Below are 26,256 nucleotides of genomic sequence, written 5' to 3'. Positions count from 1 at the left end.
TTTTTTCTCCCTCCCTCCCGCCGAAAGGATGCAAGGGCGCACAGAAGTCTTAGTACTGAAGTACTGTGAGGCAGGAGGACCGAGGACGCGCATCTCAAGTGGAGGTTTGTTCGGAATGGTCAGATTCTAGGAGGTATTGCGGAGTTCGAAGTTTCAAATACTGGTGACTAATTTGGGTGACTAAAGACACAAGATTATGAGAGAACTTTCGCGCCCCTACTTCTTGTGAATTTGGATAATTATGATTTGCCACAGACATTTATTCCCCAACTGAGATTTCATTGAAAGCATCTGAATCGTGGGATCGTTATTTGTAACGTGATGGATACAAATGCGTTCGCTGTGTATAAACTTTTAGTGGTTGGAATATTGGGTGAGTATTCTAGTATTTAATTTTCATAGTTTGTAGTCTGTGCTCGGTATCTACATTGTTCAAAATGTTTACATAATTTTTTAGCCAATACTGCGTCAAATGTCTGTTTGAAATTGACAAATAGCTGTTAATAATATGAATACCACTCATATTAAAATTAAAAGCATCGTATTATTTCACAGGTCCTTTTGTTGAAACTGATTAATTCTAGCCAACAAAACATTTAAGTTGAAAATAGAGTTTTGTTTAAGGAAGTTTCTCAGTAAATATTGAATGAAGATGATATGATTTCCTGAATTGTATACGATTTCATCGTTTAACCAGATACAGCTGATAACCAACCCAACACCACGTGTCTCTCAACCCCCAAGGTAGACATTTAAAAACTGGTACAATACAAATGTATAAACCTGTGAAAAGCCATACCAGTATGATATTCAGGTGATTTTATAATACGACGACATTAGATGGCAATTGAAAGGGTTTACGAATCCTTTTGATAGTATGAAGATGAGCAGTCATCAAAATGTAAGATACATTTTGTGGATTCATATATTTTGTGTATTCATACTCCAAATTCACGGGTCTTTTTACGTTGACAAATCTTTGTTCTGCTACTGCAAAATATTTCGTCTTTGAAGAATATATTTTATTCTGGTTCGATCAGCAGGACACTTGGATAGGAATCTCCAACCCAAGAGATGGTACATAGACGAGGCCCATTCATTGAGTCAGGGATATACAAAAAACCCCGAAACAGTCCGGGATTCTCCTGGGTACAAGCCATGTAGGCTAAGTGAAGCCGAATAATATACGGCCAGTGGAAAACGCAATGGCAAGTTTTGAGATTTACAACCCAAATGGAACCTCTTACATGCACCCATGATTGTTGTGCTCAGAATATGCGTGTGACTGTCTGGGGCACAGCGAGGCAATGGTTTATATCATTACAAATGCATTCTAGAAAGATTATGTAAACATTAGTGCTCCACTGAGGAAGGTATGCATTATCAAATTAGAAGATAATAATGGTTAGGCTATAGGAGGGCTTCGAAATTCCATTACCAAGGAAAATGCCTTAAACCCCATGGCCACAGCTGCTCCCAGTGTAGTGCTGTATAAAGAATGAATTGCATGCTTGAAAAAGTCTCCATAGTTGCTAGATGTGGACAATGCTTCAATAATGTTTGTCAGTTTACTTATGGGATTTTATAAGTAGGCATCTTATATCTGCCCCCTCCACAGTGGTGAAAATCGTGTATGAAGCAGATTTTTCAGTGGCCCTGTTCAATGTTAATGCACTCAATGGGATTATGAACATTGACCCCTGCAAAACAAAAGTACCCTGACGTCCCCTTCTGGGCAGGACTAGTAGTCGTTCCTGTCCTGATGCAAAGTGCTTAAATGGTCAGTGTTTCCGTGTCTCTGTCCAAATCTCTGTCATTTAGGTTTTCCTTGTTTTAAATGGCTCCTGTCATTTGTATGAGCAGTTTCTTCTACAAAAAAACCAATGAATAGTACTGCTCTGGGTCACCACCTTGGATAATGCAGTGGTAATGTACATTAATGTAATGATAATGTAGCAGCATTGTAATGACAGTGTAATGCAGACAAGTGACAGTTGTGCCATTCTCCCCTTGTCCATTTAGTGACTAATTCTTCAGTCTAAGAATAAGTCAGGCATAATGCAGGTTAATATAGACTAATTCTTTCTCATCTCTGAGGTGTCCAGTGGGAACCGCCGACTCTAGCTTGGCTTCTCACTGTCACAGCAAGAGGGCAGAGTTAGAGCAGTATTGTGAATCAGTCAAAGAGTGTCTAGAATGCAGAGTGTGTATGTCTATGTGTGTGTGTGTGTTGGAGTGTTATTCCTGCCTGCCTACCTGCCCGCCTTTCAAACTCTCTCTCTCAAACACTCACACACTCACTCACACACTCACACAGACCTACACACACACTCCAAAACACATTTCTTCACTCTTCCTCTCTCAACCAGCAGGTTTGCGGAGCCGCTATGACTCCTGCATGGCAAGAGTCATTGGCATTGAGATACATTTTGTAGTGGAGGCAGAAAGGGTGACTTTCCATTAGTTATCTCTTGAGCCAGTTTTCCAAAAACAGATCAGGTCTGTTCAGGAAGGACAAGCCATGCTTTGTATGGAGTATTATGTTTTAAAAATAATAATATGGAAAAAATGCACACGAAACCGTAAGAAAACCGTAACTTGTATGAACCTCTTTAAAACTATTGGCTAAAATTATACAAAATCTCTGAAATGCATCTTTAATTTAATAGCACCCTGACAAGAGGTCCAAGCAACGTAGCTGAGTCTACGTTTAGTACACAATTATTGCAAAAGAGAAAATTACTCTGGAATAAATCAAAGTAATGTAAATCTGGTGTTCAGTGCTGTTTTGCAAACCGAGTTTGTTTGTGACCTCATAAAATGGGGACATATATTGATGCTGGTTCTCATGGAAACCATAGACAATTGTTTGACTTCTCCTTAAATTACATTCTTTTGACTTTTTGGGGCGGTGTACTTCAACACAGTGGCTGGATTTAGAGCACTGTCATTATGTTGTCGCCATGCAACTACTAGAATGCCATTGGTATTTTTCTTCCTGGGCTTTTTCTTGTGCTGATGAATTGCAATACATGTGTTGTTTTTTTAAATATTTTCCATAAATATTATATCTGGTTCTTGTAAATACCTGAAGGCAGGAGGAGCCAGAAAAACATTTATTTGGCTTGAAGATGTTAACCGCAGGGACAATTAACTAAATGCCTCAGTGACTTTTGCCCACTGTTTTCTGCTTGTTTTTTCTTTCCTCAGTACTGGAATGAGTTTACATTTCAAAGGTTTTTCTGAGTGTCTCAGAGGGTTCCAATACTGTTAATTCACTGTGTTGTCAGCTAAAAGGTCTACTACACAAAAAAAACTTGGTTTACATGGTTTAAGGTTGAAATCACACTCCATAAATAAAATGCCAGGAATATCAGTGGGTTTGAGTGGGATGGTAGTTTTGGCCCACTGAATTATGCTACAAGTCTTGGTTGATGATAATTCGGTTGACCAGTCACTCTTCAACTGGGTTAGGGGGGTGGGCTCCAGAGCATCATATTTGCAAATCCAAATAAGGTTTCCATTTGGTTGTGGGATGGCCTTTAAAATGTAATGCTGTCTGAAGATTATCAGAACAATTATTATCCGATATGTTAAAGTTCTAGAAACATGCTCACCACATTCAAGCAGCATCATCATGGATGTTTGAGAATTATTGTTACTGCATTGTCTGCAAATGAAATAATACTCTCCATTAACTCAGCAAAGTTTTCAACAATGTATGTGTGGAACAACAAAAAACTCTACAAATGGAACCTTCTTGTGACTCTCTCACATTAAAGAAGTAGAGGAAATGTTGAAGGAAATTATTTTTTTCAAAATGTAACCTTTTTATTGGTGGCATACTCTTTATATCACATGTTGTCACTGGTGTAGAAAATTGTGACTCTGAGCCTAAAACAATGCAGTTGGGAAAATAACCAATGTGAGACCAAAACAATAGGAAATCCACAAGTACAATTACAATGACCTGTGTAAACAAGGTATATGGAACAGTAGATAGTCTCTATCTGCTAGATGGTGACAGAATAAGCAGCCCATAGCCCAGGTGACTGAGGACCCCAGAAGATCCTTGAATATCTCAAAACGCACACCTGAGATATCTGTCCAGTTTCAGATCTGGGTTCTATTGACCAGTACTCCCCTACTGTGCATTTCCTCTTGGAACGTGTTAATGCTCTGGCCTCCTTGGAAAGTCCCTCGCACAGTGACCATCCCTCACCATTTCATTTGGGTTTTCTCTTTCCCCAGGCTGTGCAGTGTTTATTTTGGTCTCTCTTCATCATGGCCATCCACGATGACCCCTTCCTGCTTTTGTTTGCTAAGTGCAGAGAGCCTCTTTCTGTCTGCAACATCCGTCTCACTCTTCCGTCGCCTTTTCCGCTTCTCTTTCTCATCCAATCCCCTGGGCCAGTTCTGCAGTCTCACATGGAACCTTCCCCCTCAGATCTTTAGCTGAGGCTGCTATGTCTATCTAGACATCCAAGTTACAGTTGTGCTCAAAAGTTTGCATACCCTTGGAGAATTGGTAACATTTGTACCATTTGTAAAGAACACATGAGTGAAAACACGTCTTTTATTTCCTATGGGATTCACATTCAAATGTAGGCCATAACAGAATGGCACAATCATAAGACAAAACATGGCAACAAAGAAACAAATGAACTGACCCCTGTTCAAAAGTCTGCATACCCTTAGTTTTTAATACTGTGTACTGCCCCCTTTAGCATCAATGACAGCGTGCAGTCTTTTGTAATAGTTGTCTATGAGGCCCCAAATCTTTGCAGGTGGTATAGCTGCCTATTCATCTTGGCAAAATGCCTCCAGGTCATGCAAAGTCTTTGGTTGTCTTGCAAGATCTCTCCAGAGTGGCTCGATGATATTAAGGTCAGGAGACTGTGATGGCCCCTCCAGAACCTTCACCTTTTTCTGTTGTAACCGCTGGAGGGTCAACTTGGCCTTGTGCTTAGGGTCATTGTTGTGCTGGAAAGTCCAAGGGCATCCCATGTGCAGCTTTTGTGCAGAAGAAAGCAAACGGTCTGCCAGTATATTGTGATAACATGCTGCATTCATCTTGCCATTAATTTTCACAAGATTCCCCGTGCCTTTAGAGCTCACCCCCCCCCAAAACATCAGTGAGCCACCAACATGCGTCACAGTGGGGATGGTATTCTGTTCACTATAGGCCTTGTTGACCCCTCTCCAAACATAGCGCTTATGGTTTTGACCATAAAGCCCTATTTTAGTTGCGTCACTCCAAATTACAATGTGCAAGAAGTTGTGAGGCGTGTCAAGGTGTTGTAGGGCATATTGTAACCCGGCTTTTATGTGGCATTAGCGCAGTAAAGGATTCCTTCTGGCAACTGAACCATGCAGTCTTTTGACAATTTTTCTGCTCCCCATGGCTCAGTATCTAGCCTGCTCAGTGCATCCATGTGAGAGCAAACAAACTCATTGACTATTTATACATAGACACTAATTGAGACATGATGAGTCATATTTTCAAAATCAATGCCGAAATCTCACAATTTCTGCCGGGGTACGCAAACTTATGAGCACAACTGTATATTGAGCCATTCTCCCCTTGTCCATTTAGTGACTAATTCTTCAGTCTAAGAATAAGTCAGGCATAATGCAGGTTAATATAGACTAATTCTTTCTCATCTCTTTGCTGAATGGAATGCATATATTAATGATAATTAACAATAATTGTATAAAATGTACTTTCACCCAACATTTTGTGGGACTGGCTTTTTGGCCAATCATTAGGCCCTTTAAGGCCATTTGATAAATCAAAATGATCACGTACCAGTCTGCACAATTTAATTTCAGTTATGTTGATAAAGTTGACTTCAGAGATCAAAATACCACGCTCAGGGGTACATTTTCCATTTGATTTTAATCTACCTCCGGCCGTAGAGGCCTGACTGAAATGTAAAATATGTCATCCAAGGAATTGGTTGTGGGTGAGAAAAGAAATCCAAGGGTGTTGATAAAAGAAAAGATTAAGCTATTTTAGATGTAGATTATCTGAGAAGATGATCGTAACATTGATGATGGAGATGTTTTGCTGGTCACCTTGAATTAGTTATGTACTCCTTTGAAGCAGTGGGTCTTTAAGCTGATCTGCTGGCAGAACTATTTCAGTTATGTCCTTAAGACTTTATATATTGGTGCTGTGAGAATAACAACCAATAAATGGAGTACTTTTAGTAACATATTGATGTCTACAAAAACATTTTTCACATTGTGCTTGCAGCATAATTTTTTGTAATCTGGTTATATAGTAAATAACCCTTTCAAATCATGGCAAAGGCCAATTTAAAGTTTTCATGACAGAAAGAAATGATGCGATCTTGTGTTCTCCCCAGGGCAACTCAATAAATAAGACAGGCCTGGGAACATGCCTGCCCCACTGGTCGATTAGCATTCTTTCATACTCCCCCATTAATGCTCTATATGTCATAATGTTGCAATGAAAAAGATATAATTTGATAAAGTACGTGACTTCAGACACAGAATAGTACTCCTTCAATGGCTGGACCGCGTAAGCAGAGCCGGCCAAGAAGAGCGAATGTCTCTTACTGCCTGCCTGCCTGCCTGACTGACTGTTGTTAAATAATATAGTGGTTAGAGATGCGGACTGCCATGTGGGCAACCAGTGTTTGATCCTTGCCTCCGACAGAACATTAAAATTTCTTCAGGATAGGCAAAAACTTTGCTAGCTACAACCCTCAGTAGCTAGGTTATTGTAAGCCTGAAATAAAACTGTTTACGGTTATTTTGTTTTCTTGTTATGACCTCGACCTATATCAGATTTAAATCGATTTAGCCTCTGATATAGCACACAGATAAAATGGTAATTTAATTTCACTTAATTTATTTCATTTAATGTTGTAAAGTTTTGGTGATTGTCGAAGTAATGAAAGGTCATGTGCAAAAAATTTAAAAATAAACTTTAAATCCAATCTGAGCATACACATTGTGGTCACTCACAATGGATTGAAAATGTATCAGGATTGAGAATGACACTTACATAACCAGACAGATTCTGGTTCACTTATTAGTCTTTGGATCAGTAAGCTTTGAAAAATATGTGAAAAGCTCTGAGGAGATAAGAACATTTGTGTTGCCTTTCCAAACTCAGCCAAGCTTCTGATAGTAGAATGTCCTTAGCCACTTAAAGTAAATATTACAACTACATCCCCCTTTTGTTGCTGCAATGAGCGGAGCTTTCTTATTTCCTCCTATATGGCATGACTCACTTTATAAAATCACAGTTTACATTCAGGATATGCTAGTACACAGTCAGTGTTCCCAGGTTAAGCAAAACATTTGTAGCACGACAACTGCTAAAAAAACAGCCCAAAATGTCTGAAAACCAGCCTGACTGCGATAACAGCATCGAAACACACAACATAGCATATAAAGACAGAAATGGCGCGGCCGCGGTGAAATTCAGAAGGAGTCCAGAAACCGCCATCCGCGACCAATACATTTTCACCCGTTCAATTGTTTGAAAAGTAGCCCAATTTCGCATGAAAACCACGGATATGGCAACACCGTTAACACAGTTAGCCTAACGTTAATGTTTGCACACCGAGTATGAATACTCATACACCAGACACGTAGGTGGTTCTGGAACGTTCTAACAACGGATGCAAATGGAGTCTTTGTGTATCTTCTGTATCTCACACTCTCGTCGAAAAAAAAACAGAGAAAAAAAACTCTCCCCCTAATTATCTCCATCCTCTGTTGGGAATATGAAGGACTGAGGTGGGGGCGTGGAGGTAGGTGTTCACCAGACCTCACACTGACAGCATTGTCCCCTATGTGAAAATGCATCATAATGGGAAGTGTTGTGCTTGAGGGCGAAGCACATGCCACAATGGTTCAGTTGTATTTTTATTAGGTCAACCTATTTGACGTTCTAGGCATTATTGAAGGGTTCTGCTTGTGTTTACACAGACGCCTTAACAGATTTTTTTTGCCAGTCACTTGAAAAGCTTTAGGCCTGTCTGATATTTCCCCTGATTTGTAAACAGCAATGCAAATGTCTGGTATGAGATGTGAAACTGAGCTTGGACATCCAGAAAAATATTGGATATTGGGAACCTATTTTGGGTTTGTGACTCTGTAAACAAAGCTTTATAGACCGTTGCTAAATGGATAATGCAGTTGCTAGGAAGCAACTAATTATGATTAAGTCCACCCAAGAAGAAAACAGTATCTTCTTTTAGAGCTTTTCTTAGTTTTTGTTTTTAGGTTGCAGAAGAGTGCATGTTTTAAAGAGGCAGGGTGCACTGCAAATAAATATTCTCAGCTACCTCAATTATATCCTTGCGTGCCAGGGAGATGGACAAGGTGTGCTAGAGGAATTCTTGAATGTCTCCAATGAGGAATGGATGTTATCCAGGAATATTACTCAGGAGACGTAATGTGAGTAATGTGAGACTTCGGCTCACATTAGTAATGTGAGACTTCGGCTTTAGTTGCAGCTTCTCACAGAAAAATGTCAGCCTACAGTAATTCATTGAGTATTTGATTTTTGATTGTAATGATAAACATGTGATCAGAGTAAAACGTGTTTACTTAAGTAGAAAAGACACGTAAACGACATTATGATGATGAACATTCGTTGGCCCCTGGGGTAGGGTGTTCTGTAGGCATTAGCAGTGGCGTCGTTAGGCCTGGGCGTCAGGGGCTATTGCCCAGGATCTTTTATGAATAGCCCCGGATCTCAAACGGAACAAAGAATTATAAATAAAGAAATTGCCCCTGATCTATTAATCTATAATCTATAATTCTGAACGGCGTACAAGCCAAGTCTGGCCCATATGTGATTTATTTCGGCCCACCAAAAAACACAATAACACTTTACTTTTGGGTTGCAAATTTCATTTCTTTGGGTAAAATCAATGGGATTCAGCAACATTTTGGGGAATTAAAGAATGTATATTAGCATTAAAATAGCATAACAAGCCCAGACTGACATGCTGGCAATGTTTAAAGTGACATGGTATGCCTAAAATTAAAAAATCTGATGTATGACTCTCCTCAAAAACACAGCTTTTCAAGGAAACCAAACAATTAGTAATAATTTAGCAAAACCCACCAATTAGGCAAACAATGATCAATGCAATCAGACATGTTTTGAGACGATGGAAAAGGCAGGCTATACTGAGGATTCAAATAATCACTTTCAATAAAATCATAACATTGCATCATTATCCGGTGGTAAATAAATCAATAAATGACTGTTAAATATTATGTTAGTCCACAGGTGAGTGAGACAATGTGATAGAGTTACTGCTATTTTGAAATATATTCTCTTTTTTGCCCAATATTCTAGTCAATTGACCATGATATCTTTTCAAATGATTTAAGTGAATGGTTCTCAAATGCTTTGCCTTGGGACCCAAATTTAACCAGACTGCACATTTATGGAGACGACGATATCCAGAAAACTTTATCTTTTACTATATTGCCAATAGATCTTGCAATTATGCTAGAATAATAATATATATATATATATATATATATATATATATTGAAAATAGTTTTCAGAAAACTTGTTTTTCTACTTTCTACAACAGCAGTCAGCTCCACAGTGTGGGCACTGTGACAGTTTAAGCTGTGTTGAAACTGATCTGTCACTGTGGGGACATTGACATTCCACAGCCTCTTCTTCACACCTCAGGGAAAGCTGTGTACCCCTGACACGTTCTAATGTAGTCGCAGGCAGCTTGGAGGCTCCCTATCCACTGGCCTGCTAGGTTTATCAGAGAGAGATTTCATTTTTATGGTGTGTGCTTATAGGTCCCTCGTGATTGACAGCTGGGTGTTATTTTGGTTCTGGAATATGTTTGAAAATAAAATCCATCACTGGAATATTACGCTGGTGGGAAATACTAAAATACCCTAACAATTTGGTGTGCTGTGTATTTCTTAATCTCTACAGTTTACGGATTTCCATGACACACTGAGTCAACCGGTGTTCCTGACTTTCTGTGCAAGGTGCGAAAGCACCCCACAGCGATTATCTTGACCGGATGGGAGCCAAAATGGTCAAGTGAAACCTATAGGATTCACACTCATCAGCGTGGGAAGAAAGACAAGGAGATCTGTACATTTGTAGGGGTGACACGTGAATGAGGAATGCCGTCGAGACGGCCATGCCGTAGCGCCAAGTGGTTGGCTGGGGGACAATTTGCAACAACACTCAATGTGACAACACTGTGTTCGCGTCATGAACCCGTCTGAACTTATCGTACGTACCAATCACAAACCCCTCCTGCTTTCAACACATATCCTGCAGGAGGAAATCTCTAAATTTAGCATGACTGCTCAACATCATTTATCCCCTGGGGATGCTCTTCTCAACCGTGTCTGTATCATGCGTTTAGGGGGCAGAGATATGAGGAGAGCAGAAGACAAATTATCGTTGTTTGATGTAACTGTGGTCAATACAGTTATATGGTAATGAACATAATGACTGAACCTATGGTTTTTGTAATCTGCAGGTTCATTCAGAATGCTTACAAGTCTATTTTTAGCAATGAGGTGTTTTATTTAAAATAATTAAATTATTCATGGTAGTCTGTTCATCCCCTTGGATACCTGGCAGACATTCTGAGTGAACCTGTGGTGCAAACCAACTTTATCTGTGATTGGTTGAATGTGATTGCGGCCTGTAAGACTAGCATTTGAAGAAGTATTTTTCTGCCTGGTGTCATTGAGTTAATGTAGTTTCTGTAGAGTGAGAACAAGGTGGGAGAGTGAGAATGGACTGAGGCAAATACTAAATGAGTGAGAGAAGGTATGTGGGTTTGTAAACCCGTGTTTTGTGCGTATGTGTGTGTGTACGTGTCTTCTCTGTTAGCCCCTTTGTAGCGCTTTGGTTTTGGAGAGATAGGACAATCAGTAGGTTAAGGTAGAAGGAACAGAGATGAGAGACGATGTGTCCCATTCTTGGCAGTGGCAGCACCAAACAACAGAACATTATTGAATCAAATAGCGGGTTTCACACTGCGCCAAATTGCCTCTCCCCAATCTCTTTTTTCTGCCTGCAGGGGGTTACTGTGTACACAGATGGCCCCAGCGTTGGGATCCCCTACAGTGTTTCATCTAATCCCATGGCAAGTGCAGAGAATGGCCATTGCTTTTCTGAGCCCTAGATTTAACAATGCCAAGAAACCAGAAGCCGCTTCTGCAGTATGTTGTGTTTCTGTGCACAGGTTTTTTTTTACACCAACCAGGTACACCAGTCAGGTGTGGTTGTTCAAGGCTACAGCAAAATTGCCAAACATCCGGGGGATCGCCAAGAAGCGCTTAGAGATGCTATGCGCCACCTCCTGTTCTATTCTCCTGACATGCTGAGATGCGACCTGGTGCATTAGTATTCGAGGGAGTGGTGGAAGACAGAGTAAAAATTCATAAGAGAGAGCCTCCCCGAGGTGAGGGCACAGGTTCAGCGAAGAGGACCACAGATGTCCTTAGAGACTGACAAGAGCCTTGAGCAGTGCCTGTCATGGTTTCCTTATCTTTCCTCTGTCACCCAACTCAGTTGGAGTTTCTGCTGTAGAGAACCACTGCAGCACATAGAGGCCTTCACCAAGCTGTCCTGGTTAATCACTGGGCTTGATGCTGATTTAATTTGTTTATTTCCTTACAAGGAGCGTGTGCAAGTTTAGATTTTAGAAAGCAGTACAGAAATGTAGGGGCACAGTCAACAAATATTTTAAATTTTAAAGCTGGGATGCTTAATTTTTTACATTTCAGGTCGAATAGCCAAATATTTAGTTGCATCTGTAAGTGAAATGTATGGAGCTCTGGTGCATCAACTTTAGTTGCTGCTGGAATTCTGCTGAAAAGGTACATGTGAAAAGTGAATACACTTGCCAACATTGTTTGGTTTAGGTGTGAAAATAGCTAAATCCTTCTTGTCCAATTAAAATTATAATAACACTCTCTCAACCCTTCATTTTACAACCAATATCAGGCAGTTTGGAATTGTGCCAGGAAACTCTGGGCATGATTAAGGCTACTCAACAATGCTCAAAGCACAGTTTTATGAACTGGGGATTCATGTTTCTTTCATTAGTTTGTTAGTCAGGATGTACTCAGAATGGAAAAGATATTGACCACATGGTCAACATTGATTACTGTTCAAGATTATAGGTTTCAGTTTTGTTTGGTGAACAAAGTTTAATTAAAGTCACAGATGTATTGAAGCTTCACTGTTTTCAAGCCTAATGACTGTTTCATTTTCTCTTTGACAGTGAACTCTTGGATGGCAGGAGGATTTACAGGTAAGCAAGGTTTCGTCTTCTTAAGACATTAAACAATGTAGCACAATTTATAAATCCAGCGCCTTTGTTGCTTTGCAATTTTTGTAAGGTGCTATTTTAACCTCATTACAATATTTGGAAATTTTCGCTATGTGACAGTAGTTTCACAAAATGAACTAAATGTACCTTCTTCTGACTTACCCTGTCATGCAACAGCCATTATTTGTCATTACAATACATCCATTACTGGGTTGTTTCCATTACACACTTCATTAAGAAACTAATCTTTGTTTTCAGTTTCACAACTTTATCTGTTGCTCGCCTTAATGAACACAAACCCAATGTTACTATAGGCCACCTGAAGTAACGTTTCACTCTCCCTTTTATTACCACTCTATGTGCTGCAGCCACCAAAAATATCACCGGTGAATCTGGAACTCCAAAGGCAGTTAAAACTGGGTGCAACGAGACCCAGCTGCTGTGGGATATGGAGGCGTGTGGGGAGAAGTTCAAGAGGGAAATGGCCTCCGTGGATCCCAAGAACTGGTGCAACTTAACCCACTTCATCGGGTAACTCCACACTCTTGACATTTAACTTGTCTTCTAGTCATCTCTGTTGATTCTGTCAGTCCAGGGAGTCCATTTATCAGGTTGGTGCCCTGGATGTTAAAGGCACTCCATGTAAAGTAAGCATCAATCCTTGTAGGACCGTAAAGGTGGGTGAAACCTGAGAACACTCTCTGACAAAAAAAAACTAAAGAGAAACCAAATAGGTTATTTTCCTGTATCGGTAAGATGACCCATGTTCTACCTGGTACCAAAGAATCATGTTAACCCGGCAGAGACAACCGAAGAACCATTTTGTAGCTTCGTGCCACCCACCGGTACACTTTTTATTAAGGCAGTCTAAAATTTGGAGCTTGTAGTCAAAATAAAACGTGTCCCAAAGTGTCCCCAAAACAAACAAATACAGTTCTCGTGGCAGCTCAGAGAAAAAGTTATACTTTAAGGCTTGACTTTTTAAGATCTATTGTAGGAAGAATCAAAGAATATTCTATTGCAGTTTAGGTAGGCTAATAAGGCTATAGAAATTGCCCATGAGTCTGCACCTGGCTGAGTCTGATAAGTGTCAATTCCCCCCTGACTACAGCACCTGTGTCTGCTGGCTGACACAGCATGTTTCTCTAGCATCCTTCAACAATTCTAACAGACACACTCGCATACGCACACCAAATACACAAATAATATTCTAAACCAACACTAGAAAACTGTCCGTCTTATAAATGTTTACCTGTGCCTGAGTAATTGAGGCCTGGTATTGATTTCTGCCCTGCGACTTGACTGGAGCTCTACATAAAAGGCAGACAATGTAACAGTTAGTCAATCAGGGGGTTATAGAAGTAGCTTGAGCTTCACAATGAGGTTTCAGGCCTACAAGTTAGCATTGGATCCCATTATATAACAAATGCACATTATTTAGCAATTTACAGGAGAAATTCATATTAAATGCTTAAGGCCACAACAGTTTTAATTTACCTTTTCAGCTCTGGGATTTTAACCACCTTTTGGTTACTCTCCCTGCACTTAATACACCATAATCTGAAATAGGTCTGTCTTGGCATAGCAGTGTAGTCATATTAGTGAAACAGTGAGGTCTTTTGAAAGTGTGTTGCAACTTCAGATGGCTACATTTGAGAAATAATTGAGCCATGTACCATCAAATGAAATTTTATTTTACCCAGTTGTAAATTATGTGTAATATTTGAAGGTTTTAAAATTTAGCCGACTCTGTTATCCAGACCGATTTACAAACGTTATTGATTGCTTACATTTAATGCATATAGTACATTACGATGGCAATTGCTATTATTTTAATTAAACATATTTTATAAACTTTTCTGTCCTCCCAATTTTGTGATGCCCAATACACCATTATGACATCTTTTCTCCAATGGGTTTCGGGAGTCTTGAAGATCCTCCGATAAACATCTCTGCAACTGTCACTTTCTTTTTTTAAATATTTCCAGGAATACAACCTTTTTATTTTTCTGCACAGCAGTTCTCTCTTCGGGGTACTATTTGCAGGTATTGGATATGAGGAACTTCTAGAGGTCCCTTTGTAATTATTGGGACAGGAATGCCTTTGACATTGGTCTCCACACTTCAAATGTTTGAATTTGAAACCAAACAATTAAGTGATTGATTTTCAGCTTTTCTCAGATCACTGTGGTGCTCCAATAAGAGAAACAGAGAAAGGAAGATTATAAGAAAGGAGAAGAAGAGCTGGAAGAGGGAGATAAAGAGGGACAGAAATAAAAGGAAAGTGAAGGGGCTCTATATAGACAGTGGTCCATATGTTATGCTCTGACTGACGACGGCTGAGAACCCTCCAACATGTATTGTGAGCCACAGTACGTTCTCTCAAATGACCAAGGTGCAACCTGAACATTGGGTCCACAGTCAAGCAAATGGGAAAGCTTTGCAAGCCTGGAGTGACTGCAGACCAACCACACAGACTGAATGCCAGACACAGCCCGAATGAATAACAGGGACATCGTCGTCATCAGCAGGCTCGGTTTGCCTTCCACACAACAGATGCTCCTCCGAGGTCCCTTGGTGCATGCTAGAGTGGCCCCAAAGGTTGTCTCAGCAGCCATCTGTAAACGCCACGACGATCTATTATCAGAGTGATTTAGTCAAATGAGAAAACATGTTAATTAAGTTGGTCATATAGCGGACAGGCAGGCAGAATAGTCGGACGTTAAATACATTCACCATAGTTTGAAGACTCAATACCAGGCCTCAAAGACTCTGGCCCCTCCTTCCCCAGTTATGACTGAGCTTTTATTTTTTTGGTTACTTTAAAACGGCCAGAATGCATTGCTCCCTGCTGGTGGATCAAAACTGGTTTGCAGTGACGCACCTGCGCAGTAGTGTTTCAGACAGCTCATCACTCAGGAGGGACTTTATCCGTTTCTGAAGTACCTTTATGGAACTTATAAAGCATGAATAGCATCATAAAAGGATTTTTCTTAACGTTTAGACTGACCTTGACCAAACCGCTCATTATCTCCTTGACAATCAGGCTGCTTACATCCACACAGAGATACAGTCTACAGGATAAAAATGCTCCGCTGATGCTCTTTCGATTTTTAGGCACTGAATGGGAATGGCTGACGTCAAACCGCGACACAAGTGTGAAAAGCATCGGTGCGTAACTGATGTTAAATATACAACTGACCTCTTTAGGCTTGACTACTTTTGCTTAATGGGCACAAGTAGGAACTGTTTGGCTAGTGGCACGACTGGAAACCCGTGTCACCCAGTGGGCTGTTATCCAGTGGTGGTCACTACCGTTAAGCAAGATACAGTAGGCAGCCGCCTATGTCCCCAGAAGGCCTGGGGCCCCGTGAAAATACAAACTGAAAAAAATATGTGATACATTGGTTTTTTTAAATAATTTTTTGTCTTCAGATCTGATTGTGTTACTCCAAAATGATGCTCAAATTAAATGATTTATGTTTTAGAGCCCCCTTCTTTTACTCAAATGGCCTGTGCCATATTGATTCTCACGCTAGCCGCCCGAAAGACGTTAGGTAGCTTGCTCAGTCAGCCTGAGCCTGCTACACCACACGAGCGATGGACAGCAACGTTTTTAAAATATGAAACTCTGGCATGTGAGCGGGACAGAAAATAAGTTAATTTATCTAAATATCTCAATATTATAGCTAAATATCTGTTAATATTTTTTTAATCTAATTGATTTACTCTACTGAAAGGAGCAGCAATGCAATTGTCTGTGGAAGTGGCAATTCCATTCAACAATAAGGAAAGAAGGTGTGACAATATGTTGCCGGTGTGGCTTTGATAAAGACAATAAGGTAAAAATACATGATATTGGGGCCTCAACCAGTCTCTGCCTAGGGCCCCCAAATCTCTAAAACCGCCACTGCTGTTATAGTGTCTGTAATCGTCCATTCACCTTCTACTTGTGTACTAAACCTGGGAGCTGTAGATCATTCATCAAAACAAAACTGAACAAAAAACATTCAGATTTTAATGGGTTGCTTTTTAGTGCACATTGTAAGGTTAAGTACACACACCAATGGACCCTAATGAGACAGCCTGTGTCCGAGTCTTAGCTAATGACGTGAACTTGATAAGTCCTAGGTCCAGTGGGCAGGTGACATTAACGTTAGTTTCCTAGGCAACTTTGGTTTCCACAGTGCTACATACACATTGTATTATATCGCAAAGAATTGTTTCGTCCAAACATCTAGCCAGCTGGATTAACTAGCTAGCCATTTGGTTGGAAATCGCTTCACACTGTTTAGGCTTGCTTACAGTAGCACTGTCGTATCAATAACATATCTCCAAAAATAACACAGTTGCCCCTCTATTCTCTCCACAGTCAGTACAACGCGTTCTCGAACTGTTCGGAGATCCAAAGCACAATCAACAGTTGTTTCTGGCCTAACACGCTGGTGGAGAACTACATGATCCACATCCACAAGCACTTCTTCTCCAACTGCACCCTGAAGAGGGTGATCTGGGTGGACCCACCAGACGACACGCTCACCATCATCATCCTCATCCCCATCTTCCTCACCCTGGCCATGATTGCCCTTGTGGTGTGGTGCAGCAAACGAAGCGACGTCCTGGCTTAGGTTGTTGGTTCCCATGTGACTGTCCAGTGCGGCTGTCCAGAGACCCATGAAACTCTTGGAATGAATAAACCTTATTGATCCCCAGAGGGGCAATATAATGAGGAAGGGAACACAAGTACTCTGGAAAGACGGAACATTTGGACAAAGCATTTGTTTTTGATCACTGTGCCATTGTAGGATTATGCTGGATTAAAGTGACAACAAAAATCCTCTACTTTGTTAGGGATGCATCCTTAATTAATGTCTATCTTGGCATTGGCCAATCACCTGTGATGGATATACTGTTCCCAAGGACGGAAGGCACATAGTTACAAGACATTTGGGATGGTTGATCTGTGGTGTGAAAGGGGACAGAGGATTGCCTCATTATCATAACCTGTCAGACACTGTTCAAGCTTTTGGATTAATTTGCTGTTGGTGAATAAATTAAGACCTTAACATGTACTGTACCTTTCTGTACCAGTGCTGTCTACTGTAAAGAAATTAAATTCTCATCTTAGGCATGTGTTGTCATCATTGGGTCAAGTTCTAAAGGCAGGTACAACAATAAATGTAAATTTTTTCATGTGAACCCTGGTTTAACTTCAACTTAAATTAAGCAAAAGTTCATAAAAGTAGTTGCATTACGGCTTGGCAATTTAGTGAGCACCAGCCCCAGGTGTACCTTAGACTAGTACTTGGTTTGTTCCTTACAGAAAAACAGTTGTTTGTGCACAGCTAAATTTGTCTTCATATGTATTGTCTTTGGGTTAATGTTACGATGCCCCGAATCTTATCACTGATTGCACAGCTTCTGTGGTGAAACCGAAGCAGGAATTCTGCTCACGCTAATTGTAATTTAATCCTACTGTTTTAATCATTCAGAGGAGGTGCGTTAGTTAATAACATAAATCACTTTCACAGCTGTAGGGTCTTTCTAAATCATTTGGTTGTGCCAACTTTTGGTATTGGGAAGCCATGATTGTACTGCTATTTAATGTTTTAATTAAATGACTTGGAATTTGTCGCTGCTTGGATTATTTATCAACTACCAATGTATCATTTATCTCCATGGTGCCATGTCATGTTCATGACCATTGCTACCTTTCCTTCAGACTAGATCCATCTTGATGCACCTCTGTGCTGGTTGGAAGCAGAATGCTAATTTAACACTAGAAAATCCTTAGTGAGGTTAATCAGAGGACAGAACGTAAAACTCTATGGGCATTCCAGGAGGTTAAACATGGGGAACGTCCCCAAACATTTGACATTTACAGCAGGTTAATATTAAGGCAACATTCCTGTATGAAACATTCCTGTACGAGCGATGCTACCCATAAATGTCGCGGGGGCAATGGCACTGGAGGTATAAGGGCTGCGGCCCGGCGGGAAACCACCTCCTCCACCGTCCCCTGGTCCCCATGCTGCAGGGGCTCGTCACAGGGCGCGGCAACAAGGGGGCAGGTCAGGGGAGCAGGTGCACCTGGAGGATGACCAGAGATGTCTCAAGGCATAGTCAGGTTTTGACTATCACCCCCAGACCAACATAGAGATGGTTAGGGGCATGCCCATAGACAGGACCCAGAAATAACATTGTAGATAAAAACCTGGAGGCATGGCAGATGTTCATATTCCGATTCAGACAAAATGAAGTCCCTTTTTGATGGGTGACATCAAGAAAAATAAATGAAGTATGGTGAAGCTTTGATCCCCAGAATTGAGGGGGAGGGCTGATTATTATCAGCATTGCTTTGGGATGAGCAAACAAGACAACAGGCAAGAAACAGCCTGGCATCGTCCACGGGTTTAAGACGCAAGCAGAAATACATCAGATCTTACCGAGGAGACGTCTTGCCTCATGCCCCCCAAAGATGACTTCCCAGTGCCTCCGCCGCATAAAAGTCGGTCTGCAGGAAGGATATAAAATTCTTTCCCAGAGCAGGCAAAGAATTAAAGGAAATGGGCAGGCTAGGATTTTAACCAAAAGAGCTACAGGAACTACGAAGAGCGCCATACTTCCCCATACATGCATTGTTATGACTGAGATGGCCAACAGCGCAGTTTGGCTCCGAGCGCCTCTGTACCCCCACCCACCCGACCCACTAGACCAACCACTCCCAACCAACACGCCAGTCCTGTTTACAGTGTGGGGAATATAAATTACTATGAAGGTTACGGTTTCATTATTCATGAAAACATCAAACCACGCATGTCTTTTCATAACGAGAGAGCAACCGGAGGGAGTAACAAACACAACCCACTCTGGGAATGGACACACAATGTGTGTGTGTGTGTATAAATGCGTGTGTGTGTATGTATGGTGTGTAAGCTCCCTATTCCCACAGAGTCCCCCACAACATGCAGGACTCCTTTAGTCATCCAACTCAATTGCAACAGTGCGACACTGATTCCCTCTCCCTTCACCCCAAACAACTGAGCTCTCCGCTTTCCCACACTACCATGGTCCAAGTGCACATGACCAAACAGGACATCCCCTCTCACGCCCTCCCCCTCCGCTCCCCAGCAGCAGCACCAGCGTGAACCGTAGCATTTCATCAATCACTGATAAGCAGGCCACACTAACACGGCTGACAAGGCGGCCGATCACCACAGTGGCGGCCAGTCCACGGGGAGTCATCGTCCGTTCAGGATGAAACTCACTACTCTTCCTTTCGGGCTGCGGGTTTCGCCGCCAGTGCCCGCTCCCCTTGGCACCCGAAGCATAAGTTGATTTTGAAATCCCTTGCGTAATTTCACGACTGCATTTAATTTCTCGAGTTTGTCAGCAATAGTTATCCCAGCAGGCTTCCTCCCCCCAAGAGTTGGTGTTGAGTGACATTCCAGTTACAGGGCTTTAACTCCTCTCTGGAGGATTAAATAACATGGACGCCACACACGTACACCCACCCACGCACCCATAAGTACACACACGACAGACGGACACACACACAAACATGGTTGTATTTCTATCCTTGTGGGGATCTGAGAACTAACCTTGACCCAGAAATCCAGGTTCCCTAATCCTTAGCCATAAAATGAATCTCATTACGGTTTAAGCCTAGACTTAACCTAGGCCTAAGTCTGATTTCAAACCTAACTGGTAATGCCTGAACACTATGTCTAATTATGTTTCTCCCTTAGCCCTTAAACCCGAAAATTGCCTTTTTCCAAGTTTGGGCATTTACAATGATCCTATAAGTCACCTTTTTCTGATTTTACAAAGTTTTGGGATTTCTTTCCCCCACTGCATCATTTCGTCCAGTCAGAAAAACACACACACAAACCTACACACACACACACAAACAGAGCAGTGTAGTATTGTGATAGTATTTACATAATTTATTGATTGTATTAATCTCCTTTTGCAAAGGTCTCCCAATGATCCATGTAATTAATGTCAACAATACTGATTTGTAGTCTCTTGATTGATCATTATCAAGCTCTACATCAAGCTTTACATAAATTAGCCTTCATGCCATGATTTTATAATGCGTCTATCTGGATAAATCAACAGTTTTCCACATATGGACCCACCAATTTTTTGGCCATTAGTCTTTGCAAAATAGCTGTTTTTTGCAACTCCCATGAAGGCCAATGTTTTGCAGCACGTGAGCTATTGTTGCAGTATACAACGTTTCTCAGTCATGGGACTTTTCACCGCAACCTTCCTGTTTACAGTGTATACCACACAGCTGCAGGTCAGTTCACAGAAACTCATGCATATTTGTATTTGCATGGACACCAAGACAACAGCTTTTCCTTGAAGAACACATTTCATATTGAATTAATTTGGTGTTGCAGTAGAGTAGCTCGTATTCAAATGTCGTTATGTCAGATGCTGTTTGTAATCATGTGAATAACGGTATGTGTGCAAAAGGGACATTTGATAGAGTTTCTTTTGAGTGTGGCCAAGGCTGCAACAGACACTAGTGGTCTGATGCAATCATTTTTTATTGTACCAAAAATGTCATGAAACTTCACTTGAATCACACAGCCATTGGAAATGTCCCGAATTTTCCTCAGTGAGATTAATTGTTGACAGGTTCCTGCTATTTTCAAATGCTGTCAAGTGAGAATAAAACATTATTGAAAAAAAGTAAAAATGCTACAATATACTGTTAACATGTAAGAAAGGCTTATCAATTTTTATTTTTTTTACAAACAAATCAATTAAAACTACTTTTGGATGTTCTTCCTGGAATGTGAAAAGTCTGAACCATACAATAAAACATGGCAAATGTCAGGCCCGCCTGAAACACCTATTGTCTGATTTATTCATGCATGGAAAACATACCATAAAAATGACTCTCATATTATACATTGGTGTACTTAAATGGAACAAGCAAAATCACTCAACCATCTCTGCCAAAGCAAAAAATGTAGTAGAATCAAGACACTAAGACCTAAAGTATTTGACTTCACTGCATATTTATATTTGGTAGCCACACTACTCTAGGCCTTTGGGTCCTAAGCTTATCAAAGTCTGTTTCCAAGAAATCATGTGACTGTGGAGTAAAGTTTAAGGCCATTATGACAGCTATTCTACTTGGTGTTAAAAGTTAAAACTCAAACCTCTGTAGGTGAGGTTAAAGAAAAATACAAAAGGTGAAATGAAAGCAAAAAGGATTACGTATTAAGGTTAAGGGTTAGGAATAGTGTTAGGTGTTAACATTAGGGTTAGGGTTGCGGTTAGGCATTCATTCCAAGTGGTAAGTCTAAACATCAATCAAAAATCAATACTGAGAAATATTTATAACAAAAATACTGGAGGGTGGCAACACATATACTAGAATAAAAATACAACCCTGTTTCTAAAAAAAGTTGGGACACTGTGTAAAATTAAAAAACAAAATGCAATGATGTGCAAATAATTCGTCCCTATATTTCATTGAAATAGCACCAAGAGAATATGTAAAATGTTGAAATAGGAAAATGTTTTTTTTTGGGGGAAAATAAATGCCCATTTTGAATTTTATGCCAGCAACACAAATCAAATTATCTGGGACAGGGGCAACAAAAGACTGGAAAAGTTGTGTAATGCTAAAAAAAAAAAGAAAAGTGGAAATTGGCAACAAGTCAGTGACATGATTGGGTATAAAAAGAGCAATCCCAAAGAGGAGTCTTTCAGAACTAGAGATGGGGAGGGGTTCACTATTTTGTACGTTTCTTCATGGACTTAAACGCAACCTTTATACTGACTACCCATTCATCAACCATGTCCACAATGCCCTGTCAAAACACCAGTCTGTTAAACATTAACAACGGCTTCAATATCCCCCTTGCTTTAAATCACCAAGGTACTGCAAAAACACACTGTTCTTAAAAACACACTTTGATCTCACCTTGTCTCAATGTGACTAAACTCGGCTCTAATTCATATCGACCACAGCCTGGTTTTCTGGCCCTTTACTATGTAGAAGTGAATTCATCCCATGTGTTAATAAAGACAACAAACCTATAACAGGCCATTTCCCACGCATTTGGTTAACAAACACAATGTAATAGCCTGGATTTTCATAAAAGCTCAATGGCTTAGCTAGAGGAGCAGTTGACCATGACAGTCATCACTCATTATGCTTTTGTTTTAAACTGAATAAATTATGCTTTTGTTTTGAACTAAGCAGATTCTTTATGAAAAGACTGACTGTACTGTACCACAACAATTACTTTTATAAGTCCAGCTTCAACCCTGTTTGGTAAATACCAGTAAATGATTTAGAGGACTGGTTTAATGTTTGGGACGGTTTTCCAGAGAGGCCCCTTCACTTAATTCAGGGCAGCATGGCTTGGAGCTGGTCCCAAATAACACATGCAGAGATCTGGATGTTTCACTGACCCACTTCTCCTAATGCAAGATATCCAGAGTATTTTGCTGCAGTTTTGCATGACACTACTAATGACACTCCCTGTACCAGAAACTACAAGTCACATATAATCAGCTTATTGGTCAATTACTGTAACCACTTCCTACCTGTGTCCTCACTCCACAACCACTTTATTCAAGGTCTGTCTGGTACCATTCTATTCTCTGAACAGAAAGCTTACACATGATTTTGGACTGGTTTGGTATTGTGATAGCTTAGAGCCAGAGCACAGCACAAAGCCTGTAATTATTCAGAGCCGATGCAGAAAACACTACCAAAGTTAGATTATTATATGTTGTTCTACAACCCTGTTTCCAAAAAAGTTGGGACGCTGTGTAAAATGTAAATAGAAACAGAATGCAATGATGTGCAAATCATTTAAGCCCTAAATTGAATAGAAAATAGTACAAGAACAACATATAAAATATTGAAATTGAGAAATTGTACCGCGGTGGAGTGTAGGTGGAACCAGACGCAGGCTTTCTTGCATTCAAATGAATGATTTCAATGACAACAGACAAGGAACGCAAAGGACAAACTGAATGAACGCAAAGGGGCTGAAGTAGTAACAGCAAACCGAAAAACTCCCCACGTGCATGTGATGTTATCAACAATAACCGACAAGTGAAGGGAGCAGAGGAGAAACATTTAAACACATATTGATGGGTAGATTTGGACCTGGTGTGCGGGATTATGGGAGACAGGACAATGAATGAGTCCGGGGTGAGTTAGTGGAGTGGCGCTGGTCATCACCGTACCGTGACAGAAATGTTATTGTTTCTTGAAAAATATATGCCCACTTCGAATTTGATGCCAGCTATGCGTTTAAAAAAAAAAGCTGGTGGTGTAATCCTAAAAGAAAACTGCCGGAATGTCTTATAACTAATTAGGTTAATTGGCAACAGGTGAGTAACATGATATAAAAAGAGCATCCCAGAGAGGGGGAGTCTTTCAGAAGTAAAGATGGGGAGGGGTGAACCATTCTGTGAAAGATTGCGCAGGCAAACAGTGCAACAATTTAAGAACAACATTTATCTATATAAAATTACAAAGAGTTTGGGGATGTCATCATCTACAGTAAATAATATAATTAAAAGATTCAGGGAATCCAGTGAAATCTCTGTACACAAGGAACAAGGCTGAAAACCAATATTGAATGGCCGTGATCTTTGGAACCTCAGGCGGCACGGCATCAAAAACCGACACAATTCTGTAATGGACATCACTGCATGGGCTCAGGAACAATGTCGGTGAACACAGACAAAATCATTGTCTGGGAACACAGTATGTCACTGCATCCACAAATGCATGTTAAAACTCTACCATGCAAAGAGGAAACCACATATAAACAAGATCCAGAAACGATGCCACCTTCTCTGGGCCCGAGCTAATTTAAGATGGAATGAGGCGAAGTGGAAAACTGTTCCGTGGTCTGACAAATCTAAATTATTTTTGGGAATCATGGACACCACGTCCTCCGGAATGAAGAGGAGAGGGACCATCCATCTTGTAATCAGTGCACAGTTCATAAGCTGTGATGGTATGGGGGTGCATTAATGCACATGGCATGGGTGACTTGCACTTCTGTGAAAGCACCATTAATGCTGAACAATATATATAGGTCTTGGAGCAAAATATGCTCCCATCCAAAATACTTTTTTTTCAGGGAAATCCTCGCTTAATTCAGCAGGACGATGCCAAACCACCTTCTGCACGTATTAAAACAGCATGGCTCCGCAGTAAAGGAGTCTGGGTGCTCAATGGGCCTGCCTGCAGTCCAGACCCTGTTTCACCCATTAAAAACATTTTGCGCATTATCAAACAAAAATACGACAAAGGAGAACCTGAACTGTTGAGCAGCTGGAGCCCAATGTCAAGGAAGAATACATTTATCTTTTAAAACTACAATTGTTCTCAGTCCCCAAACAGTGTTGTTCCAAGAAGAGGTGATGTAACATTGTGGTAAACATACCCCGGTCCCAACTTTTTTTGAATGTGTTGCTGGCCACAAATAAAAAATGGGCCAGCAAAACTTGAGTGCACATGCTCAGCGTCATATCCAGAGGTTGTCTTTGGGAAATAGACGTATGAGTGCTGCCAGCATTGCTGCAGAGGTTGAAGGGGTGGAGGGGTCAGCCTGTCAATGCTCGGACCATATGCTGCACACTGCATGAAATTGGTCTGCATGGCTGTCGTCCCAGAAGGAAGCCTCTTCTGAAGATGATGCACAAGAAAGCCTGCAGAACATTTGCTGAAGACAAGCTGGAACCATGTCCTGTGGTCTGATGAGACCAAGATAAACTCATTTGGTTCAGATGGTGTCAATCGTGTGTGGCGGCAGCCAGGTGAGGAGTACAAAGACAAGTGCGTCTTGCCTACAGTCAAGCATGGTGGTGGGAGTGTCATGGTCTGGGACTGCATGAGTGCTGCCGGAACTGGGGAGCTACAGTTCATTGAGGGAACCATGAATGCCAACATGTACTGTGACATACTGAAGCAGAGCATGACCCCCCCCTTCAGAGACTGGGCCGCAGGGCAGGATTCCAACATGATAACGACCCCAAACACACCTCCAAGACGGCCACTGCCTTGCTAAAGAAGCTGAGGGTAAAGGTGATGGACTGGCCAAGCATGTCTTCAGACCTAAACCCCATTGAGCATCTGTGGGGCATCCTCAAACGGAAGGTGGAGGAGCGCAAGGTCTCTAACATCCACCAGCTCCGTGATGTCGTCATGGAGGAGTGGAAGAGGACTCCGGTGGCAACCTGTGAAGCTCTGGTGAACTCCATGCCCAAGAGGGTTAAGGCAGTGCTGGAAAATAATGGTGGCCACCCAAAATATTGACAGATGTTAGACTGTGTGTTGAGTTATTTTGAGGGGACAGCCAATTTACACTGTTACACAAGCTGTACACTCATTGTAGCAAAGTGTCATTTCTTCAGTGTTGTCACATTAAAAGATATAATCAAATATTTGCAAAAATGTGAGGGGTGTACTCACTTTTGCAACATACTGTATATTGTATCAACAGCAATTCCACCAAGTCTCTCTCCAAACAATGGTGTATAGAGAAACTGTCACCGCTTGCTTCAGCTGACAGATGTTTCTGGTGTGCTTGAGAAAGTAATGTCCCCGACAGCAATATTCTATTCCATGGTCTGTCTTTGTACCTTGTGTGCAATCTATTAACCGGCCAATACCGCCATGTTGTAAAATGTTAAATGTTTCACACACTGTTAATGAGGATCTGTAATTGCATGGATCTCATACATCGAGCACTAAGTTTTCATGGATACAGAGTGAATTTTTACTCGGTAATGCTAAAAAAATAGATGAAATATAAAACACTATCAGCAATTACATATAATATAAATAATTATAAAAACGTAACACTTTATTTGAGTCCCAAAAGTGTATCTTGATGATCTACAGATTATTTACTGACAATCAGTGACA

The 26,256-nt window shown here is 40.9% G+C and overlaps 1 protein-coding gene and 1 non-coding gene across 2 annotated transcripts; both read left to right on the top strand.

Annotated features, from left to right (window-relative positions):
• Positions 1-24: 24 nt before the first annotated feature.
• On the top strand, positions 25-12,735 carry LOC105019562. Its single transcript, XR_004575102.1, has 3 exons — positions 25-373; positions 12,282-12,311; positions 12,698-12,735. It is a non-coding gene; the product is annotated as an uncharacterized LOC105019562 (transcript).
• Positions 12,732-17,456, top strand: LOC117592762 (receptor activity-modifying protein 3-like). Its single transcript, XM_034289471.1, has 2 exons — positions 12,732-12,860; positions 16,702-17,456. Exons 1-2 carry the CDS (start codon positions 12,778-12,780, stop codon positions 16,955-16,957), a joined length of 339 nt encoding a protein of 112 aa, XP_034145362.1. The 5' UTR covers positions 12,732-12,777; the 3' UTR covers positions 16,958-17,456.
• The last annotated feature ends 8,800 nt before the right edge of the window (positions 17,457-26,256 follow it).

This window comes from Esox lucius, chromosome 21 (genome assembly GCF_011004845.1).
Source record: "Esox lucius isolate fEsoLuc1 chromosome 21, fEsoLuc1.pri, whole genome shotgun sequence".
In the NCBI taxonomy this organism is placed as follows: domain Eukaryota; kingdom Metazoa; phylum Chordata; class Actinopteri; order Esociformes; family Esocidae; genus Esox; species Esox lucius.
Note: the sequence above shows the minus strand (reverse complement) of the source record. Positions and strands in the feature narration are given on the sequence as shown.